Below are 15,082 nucleotides of genomic sequence, written 5' to 3'. Positions count from 1 at the left end.
GGTGTAGTGTGCGAGTCACCGTTTACCCATGTAAATGACCCGGCGTGCAGCATCAGCGGTCGGCTGAGACTGATTCCCGAACCGCTCAGATGATGTTGCTGGGAAATGAAAGCTTGCACATCTCAGCTGATGCTGCTTGCGGTGCAAAAACCCTCACGTCCAGCTCGCTTATGGTTTCTGTCAGTCTCCAGACAACACTTGGGTAGTTTCACGGGTCTCCGAGCGGTTCACATCGATTTAGGCTTGTATGTGAACACCCTAAATGAACTGTGTAGTTCACTTATAAAGTGCCAAATATAGAACAAGGACATCTGCTCTGTGATGTGACAACAGGCCCAAAGCATCATCTACTGGTAGAACTGATCGACTAGTCTGTAAGACGACCTCTGGCTGCTAATATACTTCCATAAATGTGTTTATGACTCTCAATTACTGCCATTGCTGTCAGACTGTTCATGCATTTAACAGAGACGGAGAGCTCAAGACGACAGAATTACAAGGTACAGGATGGTGATGAAAGTTGCTTTGGGTTGTGTATTTAGTGTTAAAGAGCTGAACTCTTACCTGCAGGAGCCAGTAACAGCGGCGGTGGAACGTGGGAATGATGGAGGAGTGGACATAGCAGCCATACAGACACTGAAATAAAACACAGAGCACAGCGTCAGTTAAGCACTGAGAATAAACACACACACATCAGAAAAACAGCACTCTCACGGTGTGTTCACGCTCGTAGCTCGGTTCGCTTAGGTTTGTTTGGTCCGGACCAAAAACATTTAGCCCTGGTCCGCTCAGCATTCACATTGGCATTTTAACACCGAACCTAAAGACATTTAGGTTCGCAACCTGATTGGTTGGTTTTCATTACGTATATTTCGTGACGGAACTTACCGAACATCCAAAAAAGCTGTCCTAGGCTAAATGCGCTCGTTGTGTGTCCGTAGCCTACATATGATGATATTCTGACCAGCTGAGAACTCGTGAAGAGCTTATAAAAATGTGTAAAGGAGTCAAAACAGCAGCAGGAATCCCTCTGTCACACACACAAAGGAAGATCTGCTGCGAGGAGACGCGGTTCTGATGAACTGTGATGAGAAAAAACAGGTAGGGTAGAGTGGGGGAAAACGCCCCCCTGGGGTAAAACGCCCCCCACCTGTTTTTCCCCAAATAACCACTAAAAGTAGTCAAGATACATTTTTACTGTTGCTATGCACTACGTTGATAACGGGGATATACAAATCTCTATGGAGAAGCTGACACCAGCGACACATTTGAAGAGAAGAGGATTACATGGTAAATGCTATAATTTTCAGATATTAGTAAATAAGTGTTTAAGAGAATATTGTTCTGCAGGATATCACAGTGATGTATGATAGATGAATAGTGAAGTCTGTAGTTTGAGATCATATATTATTTATAAGGAATATAATTATATTTTAAAAATTAAACATTTTTTAAAAAACTCATAGCTTGTGGGGTAAAACGCCCCCTACGCTGAGGGGTAAAACGCCCCCCCTGGGGGCATAGTTTCTCTATCATAATTACTATAATAAAATATTTCTGTCTATCAAATCCTTTGTTTTACACTTAATGCAGTATAACTAGGTGGTAAAATCTAAATATTTGAACAAAACATGAAAAAATTACCTCAAGTGAGCATTAACTAGCTAGCTTGCTAGCAAAGTTAGCTCACTGATGGAAGGTAGTTAAATTTGGCTATTTTGGACATTGCTGAAATAAATATTAATATATATACATGTTGATACATTACTTGCCTTTTACCTTTAGAGATTAAAAACTATTGTCTGTTAATTTTGCTGTTGATCTATGAAGCAAACTGGTTGGTAAGAAAGGGGGCATTTTACCCCACCTTGGGGGGCGTTTTACCCCACCGCTGGGGCAAAACGCCCCCTTTGTACAAAAATATTTTCAGTGAAAATACTAATTAATTATGAAGGCTGAGCAATTTTAATATTTGGTGAATAACTCCTGCCATAGTCACTCAAAACCGGGATGGCAATTCTAGTCACATTTATGTTTTGTTTCACTGTAATGTCACATTTTCCTTAAGGGGGGCGTTTTCCCCCACTCTACCCTATATGCTTGAGGATTCTGTCCTTTTTAGGGTCTCATCTTGTGACTTCATCCCATTTTTGGTTTGTTTACATGTCTTTGGTCCATGTTGAGCTCATATTTCACTCGAACCGCACCAGAGTTCGTTTGGATGCGGACAGAGACTCATATTTACATGCGTTTAGTGTGCACTAAGGTTCGGATGGCAGCGTTCACACTTATTCAAATTAACCGGCTAACAGAGCAATCGCACAAGGGTTTTAATCGAACCAAACATGCCAAGTGTGAACACACTCTAAAAATAAAGGTTCAATGGTTCCATGAAGAACCATGATACCTTTTCATTCCACAAAAGGTTCTTTATAGTGGAAAAAGGTTATTTCGTTTTTATTAAAATGTTGTTCAGACTAAGGACAAAATGGTTTACTGAACTGTTTACTGAAAGGTTCTTTGGGGAGCCCAAAATGTTTTTCTATATTGCAAAAAAACCCTTTTAGAGTGTGAGGTTAATAAACACAAACCATCAGCACAATAACTCTATGAACCCGAGTGCATATCACAGCTCTGTACCGACACAAATCTGAACAATGAGGAGAATAAAGGTTATTAATCATAACATTATTCACATATACACCCGCTTTCTTGTTCCCTTATTCTATAATATAAAAACGGCACAATCCTTCCTCGTATGATTCTGTTTATAACCAGATAAAAATATCCAGTGGGACGTGATCTTCAGACACTCAGTGTGTGTGTGTGTGTGTAACTCGCGTCCTTCACATCGGGTCAATAACAGGAGGACTGTAAGTCTATTTACAGCACTGGATTACGAGACCTGTCTCAGATCTTATTGTACATTTGGCTGGCTGAATTTTACAGGAATGAAGCTCATATCAGCATATCATTCCCACACACACACACACACACACACACACACACACACACACACACACACACACACACACACACACACACACACACACACACACACACACACACACACACACACACACACACACACACACAGCCATGTTTATGTGATTTGTGAGGACATTCCATAGGCGTAATGGTTTTTATACTGTACAAACTGTATATTCTATCCCCTTACACTAACCCTACCCCTAAACCTACCCATCACAGGAAACATTCTGCATTTTTACATTTAATAAAAAACACTGCTTAGTATGTTTTTAAAGCCATTTGAAAAATGAGGACCCCCAAAATGTCCTCATAAATCACCTATTTTCCCGAGTGTCCTCATTTGCAGGTGTGTTATCATAAAAATGTCCTCAGTTGTCATGAAAACAAGTACACACACACACACACACACACACACACACACACACACACACACACACACACACACACACACACACACACACACACACACACACACACACACACACACACACACACACACACACACACACACACACAGCCCATGCAGTGTTAGGGAAGCTACTCATAATTTGAAGTCTACTCATAATTTGAAGTACAGTTTTACAATTTACGGTCAAGCCATTTTTTATGTGACAAACTGCTGTAGCAAAGAGTGGCTAACTATATTGAAGTGAATGAGGGATAATACAGTATCCTGATGAATGTATAGCATTTAGAGGATATTTACATTAAATTTGGTATTTTCTGACATAACATAAATATCTAAATTAAGGTGACAGCATTATTTGACATTAAATAAAACGCTAGTTTTGTTTGTAAAATGTACTTCAAAAGATATTTTATTTACAACTTCAAAAAAATATTTTTTTATAGTGTGTTTAGATTATAATACACTTTAGTTTGCTTCATAATTTCATGTATTGTAACCCTCTTAGAATATTGTGTTTTATTCTTGCAAAATTGTGTTCTTTTGTTGCAAAAAAAATAAAAAAAATAATAATAATAATATTAACCATTTACCAGCATTTAAAAATTATGATTTTACTTTGGAAGAATTGAAAGGTATTTTGTTCCTATATATATATATATATTTTTTTTTATGCAACAAAAATCTTTTTTTTAACTGTTTCTGAATTCTTTTTATTTTTTTTCAGTAATGAAAACACTATTTCAGTCTTTCTGCTTAATTTGTTACTTGCCATTTCTTTGTAAAAATTGCTTAAATCCTACACCCATTTTTTTTTACACACTTTGAGAATTACATCACTTCCTGTTGCCATGCTGACTGTAGCCGGTGCCAGATTCTGTACCAACAAAAGCTATAGTTGTGTATTTTGCCAAAACACCATGAATAAATACACACTGCAGATGCACCAGTTTCAGTCTAAAAAAAATCAGCTGAACAAACCAACCAGTGAGCTTGTGCAAAAGAGACAGCGGACTTTCTGAACGTTTAGTTTAGGTTACTTCCCGACACTAATTACGATGGACGTTGCAAATCTAGTACAGTGAAAGTGTGTCGTCATCGGCGGCGCGGAGGTGTTTGGTTTCAGAGGGAGTTGTGCTGAGGTGTTTGGTAACAGCGAGATTAGGAGATGACAGCGTCAGAGGGCATTATTTGCCGTCTGTGGCCCAGACAGATGCCAGAGGCCCACACGCTGAGCAATTAAAGCCTAATTACATTCACACGATTAGATCAGCGCCACCGTCGTGTCTGAGACACGCTCCCACGCACAGTAACGTGCTCACACACACACACAAACACACACAAACACAGGCGCCAAGGTGCCTTTCAGTTGGGTATATCGCTGCTGAATTGGATGCCAATATCTGAATATCTCCTACAGGGGAAACATGAGTCTTTGCCTCATTCTGCCGTACATGGTTTTCTCGGGACACTGATATGTTGTCATGGGATCAGACAATGAACCCTGGGGAGAGGCTTGCTGCTTTTGGTGACAAACACACATACACACTTATTTTAGTATCAATGAGATACTCTAATCATTTTTATTAATACACTTTTTAATTAGTTTTTTATTAATTACATTTTTCCTTGGCAAGCGGCTGAAGTAAAATAAGTTTAGGTTTATTAAGTTAAGGTTTTTTTTTTTCTTTTTTTTTCAAAATGTTTTTATGGTTTTAGTTTTTATTTGACTATATAATAACCCTGGCTCTACACGGCATTTTAATCTCCTAAGCCGATTTTTACCGCATGAACTTTTAATAATTATGAATCTCAAACCTCTATAAAAACGTTAAAATATCATACTGACATTTTCAGTGATGCTGTATGTCAAGGACACAACGAGGTCACATTAAACCTGAAATGGACTCTCACACCAAGCTCATTATGGACTACAGGATTTTTCAGTTTTGATGTATACTATCTAGACAAACCACATCACAAATCTCCCTCTCCAGACCATTTATTGAATCTAAGCTTAAAAAAAAAAAAACATTCATCATGAAATAAAACTTGACTAACATAAGTGGAGTTTAGAAGTGCTACAGAAGTGTTGAATATGAGCCCTTTAAATGATGCAAAAATGCCTTTGATGCTCATTTTCCTCACGCTGGGTTAAAAAGACATCAAGACTGAATCTGTAGCAGAGCACAGGAACCATGGTGTGAAATAAAGTCTTTCAGACTGGGCAGAAAGTGTTTTTGTTTCTTTTGGAAAGCTCATTCTGTCTCAGAGTCATCAGGGATTTGATCTATCTATCTATCTACCCGTCTATCAGTCTATCGATCGAACATGCTATCCCTTCACAGATGCTAGTATGCACTAAGTTTGTCTACAGGCTCATATAGTTCGCTGTCTAAAGCGGAACAGGCCAGTGTTTTTGAGAAAATAAGCGTTTATCTACAACTTGCTTTATCACTCTGAAATTTAACCCAAAGCCCCACCGAAATGAACCATCAAACTGTCCTCATATCAGCAGTGAATGACCATGAGCCGGGACTGATAAGCACAGGACAGAGTTCGCTGCGTCTGCAGAAACAGGAGGAGAGAGAGCAGTGTGTAACTCGGCTCGCAGGAAACACCAATGCTGCGGTTTGATGCTGATCATCAGAGACAGATCAGGATGAAACTGATGGGGACAGGCCGTGCCGGACACACATGTGTGCGTGTGAGTGTGTGCCGGTCACGTCTCCGCCTGAGTGAAGACATGCTGTCCGCTGATGTTAATGGCGATCCGTCGTCAGGGCTGGGCGGACGGCCAAAGGCATTAAGCGGAATCGAATTCCTCCAAACTAGCTTTAATCAGCAAGTTTTTAAGGTTAGAATTACTCTCTCTCTCTCTCTCTCTCTCTCTCTGAACCAAGGTTAAAGCACACAAGAGTCAGTGGCTGGAAAAAGAGATGACATCATGGTAGTAGTGTGTGTGTGTGTGTGTGTTGTAGGGTTGTGCACCATTTAGAATGAACTTAGAATGTATTTAAATTCCAATTCCAGAATTTGAAGCGAGCAAACAGGATTCTGAATTACAACATATACACACATTTGAATTTCTTATAGATAAAATTTTTTATATAAATTATATAGAAAGTGTAATTGGTAACACTTTACTTGAAGCCTTTAAAGTATTTTAATGCATTAATATTGCCTTGTAACGCTCCTTTATAATGCATTGAATGGTCTCATGAATGATTGTAACCATAGTTATAATACATTATAAAACCTATTATTACACCTTTGGAAAGTATAATGCAAAACACATGACAAAAAAACAGTTCAGATGTAACAAGGAATCTGAAAATATTATAATGCATTTTAACTTTGGTTACAATTATTTATGAAAAAATACAATGCATTATAGCATACATTATGAATACCTTTATATTGCAATTCCATTTTATGCAGAAATGATACACTTTCCCTTTAAATCCCCTCCACATGATTCTGTAGATTTTCCCTTAAAATCAGCACAGGTAAAATGTGATCGAATCGGCAGACGGCGTCTTGGGTGTACGAGTTACTAAAGCATATTGACATGTTTGTGTTTTTGGATCGCCGGACCTTTCATGAATCCTGTGCGGACACCCGAAACATTAAACTCTCCAAAAACATCGCCGGGAGAAAGACGGAACACAGAGAGCGCTGGGAAGAGAGAAGGCCAGAGGCGCTGTTCTCATGTAAACACTTCTGTGATTAGAAAGGGAACTGTCCATTTCCTAAGGACGCCAGTCAGAAAAACCTCGGCTTACAACAATCATTTTATCCCGGGGAAATTGCACTGGAGCCTCGAGCGCTGAATACTCGCATTCAAAACATCCTCTGGCTAAAAATCCTTCAGTCTGTCAAGAGCACCTCTCCTTTATCTAATCGTACAGATGCACTCTTCTTTTCCTTTTCCTCCCTCTTTCTCTTATCTCCCCGCCGAGGGTGGATTTTTATCGTGCGGTGATAAGGGTCATCCTGAGGCGGGTGTGATTGGAGGCAGTGGAAGGGGTGAGGTAGAGCCATAGAGAGTCTGAAGAGGCAGCAAAGCGAATCCCTGCTGATTGTGCTGACACACAGTTAGCACCTGAGGGCCCGCGACTCCGAGGAGACTACTGATGAAGAAGGACAGATACACCTTTCTTTCTCCTCTCTTTTCATGCCCACTACCGATTCAAACGTCCCCAGGACAGTTAGCCACAGCCCAGGCTTTGAAAAGCAATGCGGAAATCTCCTCTTGGGACACGCGGGGTCATTTGGGTCTGGATAGACGATTAACCTTTGGTAAGAATGATGAGGAGCTAAAAGCATGGAAACACACACCACAAGAGTTTGTTTACCACACACGATTAAAGGATTATTTCATCCATCCATCCATCCATCCATCCATCCACAGGATCTATTTCTATCTATCTATCTATCTATCTATCTATCTATCTATCTATCTATCTATCTATCTATCTATCTATCTATCTATCTATCTATCTATCTATCTATCTATCTATCTATCTACCCATCCATCCATCCATCCATCCACAGGATCTATATCTATCTATCTATCTATCTATCTATCTATCTATCTATCTATCTATCTATCTATCTATCTATCTATCTATCTATCTATCTATCTATCCACAGGATCTATCTATCTATCTATCTATCTATCTATCTATCTATCTATCTATCTATCTATCTATCTATCTATCTATCTATCTATCTATCTATCTATCTACCTACCCATCCATCCATCCATCCATCCCTCCACAGGATCCATCCATCCATCCATCCATCCATCTATCCATCCATCCACAGGATCTATCTATCTATCTATCTATCTATCTATCTATCTATCTATCTATCTATCTATCTATCTATCTATCCATCCATCCATCCATCCATCCATCCATCCATCCATCCATCCATCCATCCATCCATCCATCCATCCATCCATCCATCCATCCATCTACAGGATCTATCTATCTATCTATCTATCTATCTATCTATCTATCTATCTATCTATCTATCTATCTATCTATCTATCTATCTATCTATCTATCTATCTATCTATCTATCTATCTATCTATCTATCTATCCATCCATCCATCCATCCATCCATCCATCCATCCATCCATCCACAGGATCTATCTATCTATCTATCTATCTATCTATCTATCTATCTATCTATCTATCTATCTATCTATCTATCTATCTATCTATCTATCTATCTATCTATCTATCTATCTATCTATCCATCCATCCATCCATCCATCCATCCATCCATCCATCCACAGGATCTATCTATCTATCTATCTATCTATCTATCTATCTATCTATCTATCTATCTATCTATCTATCTATCTATCTATCTATCTATCTATCTATCTATCTATCTATCTATCTGAGGGCCTGCGACTCCGAGGAGACTACTGATGAAGGACACATACATCCGTCCATCCATCCATCCATATATATATAAATAATTTTTTTGTTGTTGAAATGTATGGTTCATGTACAGCTAAGCAGTGCTAATATTCACCCCACGAGTCCTCACAAATCTTTTTGGTGTCTTTATAAAGCCACCCAGCTTCACTCCTGACCCCACGCGTCCCAGCAGCCATTAATAATGTAGAAGCACCTAGATGAGGACGTCATCAGCGGTGTAGGAGCATTACTTATAGATGGACATTAGCACAGGAAATAGAGCAGTGAGGAGGAAGAATCATCTTTACGGTAAAGGTCAGTGGTCTTCCTCATTCTGTCACTTCCTGTGAGAGCGTGCCCTGCTCACCTCACAGACCTTGCCCTCCAGGATCATAATCGACGGAATTTAATCTCGCTTCGTTTGCGCTAGATCTAATGTGCTTTATCCTTAAATTGTATGAGTATCTGGGGCTGACAGAACCCTTGAGAGCGCCGTACGCTGTTAAGGAGAAAGAAATGGTGCAAACTTTTTTTCTTTTTTTCAGGGCCTCAGCTTGGTCAATAAGGAAAAGCTCTTCTTAAATTCAGTTCAGCTATAAATCACAATTAACACATTCACAGGTCTGACCCCTAAATGATCTGTCTGCCGGCTAATATTCCCACTGGTCCTGCTGAAGGAAGGGATGGGGCGAAAGTGCGGCCCGGAAAAAGAACAACAGAGCAAGAAAAGTAGGACGGGGGAATGATGAAGGGTGGAAACGGTGGAAAAGGGCAATTGAGAATGAAAAAAAGAGAGAGGTAAAAAACGAAAGAACAAGTGAAACAAACCAGAGCAAGATAGTCTTGTGTTGTGTTGTGCATTGTGTGGCCATCTTTGGCTGTCTTGCTGTTTTTTCAGCATTGGTGTTGTGTTTGAAATACACTAACACAGATCAATCAGCTGCAAGCTTGACAAAAAAACAACAACAATGAAATCCATTTTATTTAATGGAAATCCAGTAATATACAAGAGTGTTGTTTAAAGGTCCCATATTGTCAAAACTGAAATTTCCTGGCTTTTTTCATGATAACAGAGGTGAAACTACCATATAAGATTCAAAACAGTCAAATGCACATAGCTTGCATAAAGTAACGGTGCCTTTTAACGAGCCGTTGTGACTTCCGTATAAATGTAATGTCAGAACTACTCAGTCATCGCTTTCAGTCTCCACCCCCACCAATGGTGGGCCACTCAGAAAACAACAGGCCAATCAGAAGAGAGGCTCATGAATATTAAGTAGACAGGGCAAAATCGACCTGTTCTTGGCAGAGCTCCTGAGAAAGGAGCTGTAAAAATATATTGAGATGGTTTTTGGTACTTATACCGCAAATATATACTCTTAAGCATATCAAAACCTAAAATAAAACTTCAGAAAGGGGCACAATATGGGACCTTTAAGTATAATTAAATAATTGTATGCATATTTTTAGTTTCTCTACAAATGCATATAGTTAGAAACAAAATATGATTTAAATTGGTATTAAATAGGCACAAGCTGGCTTGTGTAAATATAAATAAAGTTAAAGTTATTTTATATATGTTATTTTAATGTTATAAAAAAATACATATATTAATAAAAAAGTTCATAACAAAAAATATTACACAGTATTATGATATACATAATAAAAATGAATATATGAATAGGCCTACATAATATTATATATTGTGCTAAATCAATAAATGTAAATAAAATATTATATAATAATGATATACACACATAATAATATTATAATATTATATAAATAAAATATAATCTACAAAATTCTGTCATGAAACTCTAGATGGCGCTAGCTGGTCCTTAATCTGACTGCAATCACATCATTCTCTATAGGACACAGCTGATTGGTTCCTGCTGTATCAGTAGCCAATGAGATCGCTGTTCAACCTTCAATGATTGGTCAGCATTTGCTGTAGCAGTTGCAGTGCGCTTTCAGAAACCCTCCACCTTCCCCAGCTCCACCTGTATAAATCTGCTACGGGTAATTCATGTACGCTATATTGTACAGCAGCAGCATGTCTTCACAGTTGTGTGTCGTGTGTATTGGCAGTAGCAAGTCCCGTACTTGCTCTGCAGAAGCAGCAGATTTGTTCTGCAAGACCAAACATATCAACAATATCATATCCATTACCATGCCAAACACTCCGAGAGTCGTCATGACAGATATTTTGTCATTTTGTAAATAACATCATTTTATAGCAAATAGTTTATAGAGTAGCTCTGCTAATTGTCCAAAAAGTAAAGGAGATAATCATTGATAAATGGGAGTGTTTTAGTTTTGATGGGTTGTGACATGTCACTCACATCTACTTTAGTGTCTGTGTATGTGTATACGAGGGAGTGTAGGGTGAACACTAACAGCTTCCTGCCAGATTTGGGATATATATATATATAGAGAGAGAGAGAGAGAGGAAAATAAAGCTTCATATTTCATTGGCGTAAGAGGAAAGGATGGAAAACACAATTTCTTTGGGCAGGGGCTCAGCGCTGATAAAAAAGCTATTTGTATTCCACAGTCATTCGGAGGCTTTGGCCTGTTTGGCGGCTGCATATTTGTAAACACGGGCCCTTCGGAGCTACTTAATCTTTCAGTACACAAATGCCGAGCGCGCCATGAAAGAGAGAGCGAGAGAGAGACGCGTTGCACGGGTTTATACGTGTAAAACTGCTTATATTTTCTCTTGGTTTTTGATGTACAGCAGTGGAGGAGCACACTGTGATGACCGCGCTCCAGACAAACACAAACACAACACGCTCTGTGCTAAAAAACAGAGCTGCGGGGGGAACTGTGTGACTGAAATCATCTTTCATGAAGCGTCTGGGACACACACACACACATACACACACGATTGTATGGTGATTCCTACATGAATGCACACACGCACGGACTGCAGAGGTCAGCGTATGTGTGTGTGTAACGGCTTGCATGGTTAGTGGGGCGTGATCGAGCCAATCAGAGCTCCACCTGTCAGCGAACGACTCTCCGGCCCACGGGTACGGCCCCCAGATGCTCACACAGACACACACATGCTTACAGACGGTTGAACCAGATACATAAACATACACAAACCAGCCAAACACACACAAGCCAGACGATACAAATGATAAATACGGAGCATTATGCAACATGATGAATGAACATGCTATGATGTTTTATGTGCATGTGGAAAAATGGTTTCCTCTTGATACACCTCAGTAATTAATAAATGTTTGCAAAATCTGTACATAGAGGGAAATGTTATTGCTCAGATGTTGCTCTTTCATTGCTCAGAAGACATAATAGAGGTTCATTTACGCATCAACAATAATTCTAATGAGGAGAAATAAAAATTGACAAAACCCACCCAAAAAAACAATAGCTGTTTCTATAAATTTAGCTTTAAATCAATGTGGTTTATTATGCCAGATCGTTTGATTTTGGAAGAATTTGAAGAGAGATACTGAAATCTTCTGATTTAAGACTTATTGGTAAATTTGATTGTAATTCAACAGTTGCGCTGTTATTTGTGTGGCCTTTTACCGAACTCATTCTTCTCCCTTTCCCATTGCATATCAGCTAGGAGTAGAGTTTGTTTTAGATAAAAATTAAGAACACTTTTAAAAAGTGTGAATAAAGTGTTTAACGGTAAGGTTAGGAGTAGGTGTAGGGGAGGTAATGTCAAGTAACCTACAAGTAATGCCCCAATAAAGCAGCATCCATTTATGATTTTAATAAATGTAATCATATACACTGAATATGTTGTTATTATTGCACACTGTTTTATAAAATAGACCACAAATAGCCACTAGTATCATCTAACAACTATTTACACTCTATTTGCACTTACATGTGAATAAAAATTGAAATATTATGAAACTTGAAAAAGTTAGAAATAGTGAAATAACTGATGGAAAATAAGTACTTAAATTCCTAAAGCTAAAATTTTTATAAAATAAATTGAAGATAGATAGAAATATTGACGAGAGCACAACAAAATGACTAAATATAAACATATAAACATAAAAGCTAACTCAAAATATGAATAAATAGTTATATATTAATAGCATATAACTAATACTATAATACTAATCTGAGTTTGAGGCACAAGTTGCAATCTCTTTTAAAACTCTGATGAGATGCATGCGAGATTACTGGGGTCTTTTCCTCAGGAGAAACATCTGAGAAGCAGACGATTAAAGCTCTTCATTTAATCTCCGTGTAGGAGAAGCAATTGAGATCTCATTTGTGATTGCTATTGGTTGTTTTGTTTGCAGACAATCTAAAACTTTCATGGAATAAACCGATACAGCAACAACAGAAAATGACATCAACAATGCAAACTTTTTCTTTGAGACGTTCTGAACGTCACCATCAAACAAAACACGGGAAACACTGCATACCCGACTAAATGAAAGAGTACAAATCAAAGTAGACTCCGCCAGCGTTATTTTCCTGGACAATACGGGAAGAGAGAGTCTAATTAAAAACAAACACGAGTCTGATGGCGGACGACACGCGAGTGAATGGGCCCTCATCGATCTATGTTGACGCCAAGCTTTAGCGGGACCGCTGGAACCAGACACCAGGAAATGTAAGAACGACAGAGAGAGAAAAGAAAAAAGAAAACGCACTGAGAAAAAGTTCCGCTTGGTGACACAAGGGATTACATCCAACCCCTTTCAGAAGAGCCGCATAGGAAATTCTCTTGTATTCTCGGCTTCCTCTTGCTTTGCATGACAATGTGGCGGCTATCTAATCAAAAGCAAACAGTGGCAGGGAGAGAGAGAGAGAGAGAGAGAGAGAGAGAGAGAGAGAGAGAGACCACTTTAGAAAGAAAAGCCGATGTGAGGAGACAAAACTGAGGAGGAACAAATAACAGGTATGAGAGGAAAACAAAAAGGAAGAGGCATTGCTGGAGTCCCTGTAGGACCAAACACACACACACACGCGCACGCGCACACGCACACACACACACTCTAAGTGGATGCTGCTGGCAGCTCAATGAGCTCAGTTTGCAGCTGAAAGCCACAGTTAGCGCTTCACTGCTGTAGTTTCCTCAGGAGCGATTCTCTGTTTCCGTATCTAATTCTCCTCCAAAACACTGAAACACCATGTAGTCACCCATAATTCTACATGCTGGGCATATTTCCTTCTCCTCTGCCATGTCTCAGCCTGGGGTTTGGGGAAAGCTGGCTCTATTCTTGCTCCCCCCCCCCGCCTCTAAAATACTGATATGGGTGATTTTTTTGTACTTTTTCTCACTGTTACCTTCCTAATACTAACCTTCGGCTCAACCAATTGTGTGCACTGGAGGCGGGGCTAATAGTTTGGCTGCATAAGACAGGAAGTAGAATGGGTAGAGGCAATGTTTGGATGAAAATTATTTAAGTAATTCACTAATATTTCTAACCAAAATTTCACTTTCATGAATGAAAGTTTAAAATTCTCAACTTTATGGTTTTGCTGACTGAAGTAAGGCTGTATAGAACTTATAACATAACTTTTTTATACCCGATTATATGCCCTTCAACACCTTTTATTTAATTTTGTAATGTTTCTCTCTTATGTTCATTTTCTTTTTTACTGTTTTTTTTATTTTATTGTGTGCATAACTGTATAATGTTGAATATTTCCATTTGACCAATGTATAATGTTAATGTTTATTTAATATTAATAAAAAAAAATCTTTGAATTATGTTTTATGGTTTGTGACCCTATTTACAGTACTTTCTAATCCGTAGTGTAAAGCAATTGCAAGTATGATATTGGTTTTATCAGTTCAATAAACGAGAAAAGATTCAAAGATTCAGTGAAGATTCATGAAGATAATCTATTAGTTTCTGAATTAATTAAATTGTTTTTGAACTAATCATTAAAGTGAAAGATTCAATGACTCACTCATAAAGGCAGTGGATGGATTCTGCTCTTACTATTAATACCATATAAAATAGACATTTCTTACAGAAATTAGTATGCTAGCATGAATATTCTGAATCCAGACAGTCACTTGTTATCTGAATGAACCAGTGTTTTGAATGAATCTTTTGAATGAACATATCAATGACTCACTGAATGAATCACTGTTTTTGAATTCATCGATTGAATGAATGAAATGGATTCTGCTTTTACTATTAATATAAAATAGACATTTCTTACAGAGAAAGTAGTATGCTAGCATGCATATTCTGAATCCAGACAGTCACTTGTTATCTGAATGAACCAGTGTTT

The 15,082-nt window shown here is 38.4% G+C and overlaps 1 protein-coding gene across 8 annotated transcripts in view; it reads right to left on the bottom strand.

Moving 5' to 3' along the window:
* Nucleotides 1–15,082, bottom strand: part of camta1b (calmodulin binding transcription activator 1b) — a 278,270-nt gene that overhangs the window by 41,062 nt on the left and 222,126 nt on the right. For all 8 annotated transcript variants that reach the window (XM_084395724.1, XM_084395726.1, XM_084395730.1 and 5 more), the window contains one exon: nucleotides 565–636. In XM_084395724.1, the coding sequence (XP_084251850.1) occupies nucleotides 565–636 (72 nt within the window). The remainder of the gene's footprint in view (nucleotides 1–564; nucleotides 637–15,082) is intronic.

This window comes from Rutilus rutilus, assembly GCF_951802725.1.
Source record: "Rutilus rutilus genome assembly, chromosome: 22".
NCBI lineage: Eukaryota > Metazoa > Chordata > Actinopteri > Cypriniformes > Leuciscidae > Rutilus > Rutilus rutilus.
Note: the sequence above shows the minus strand (reverse complement) of the source record. Positions and strands in the feature narration are given on the sequence as shown.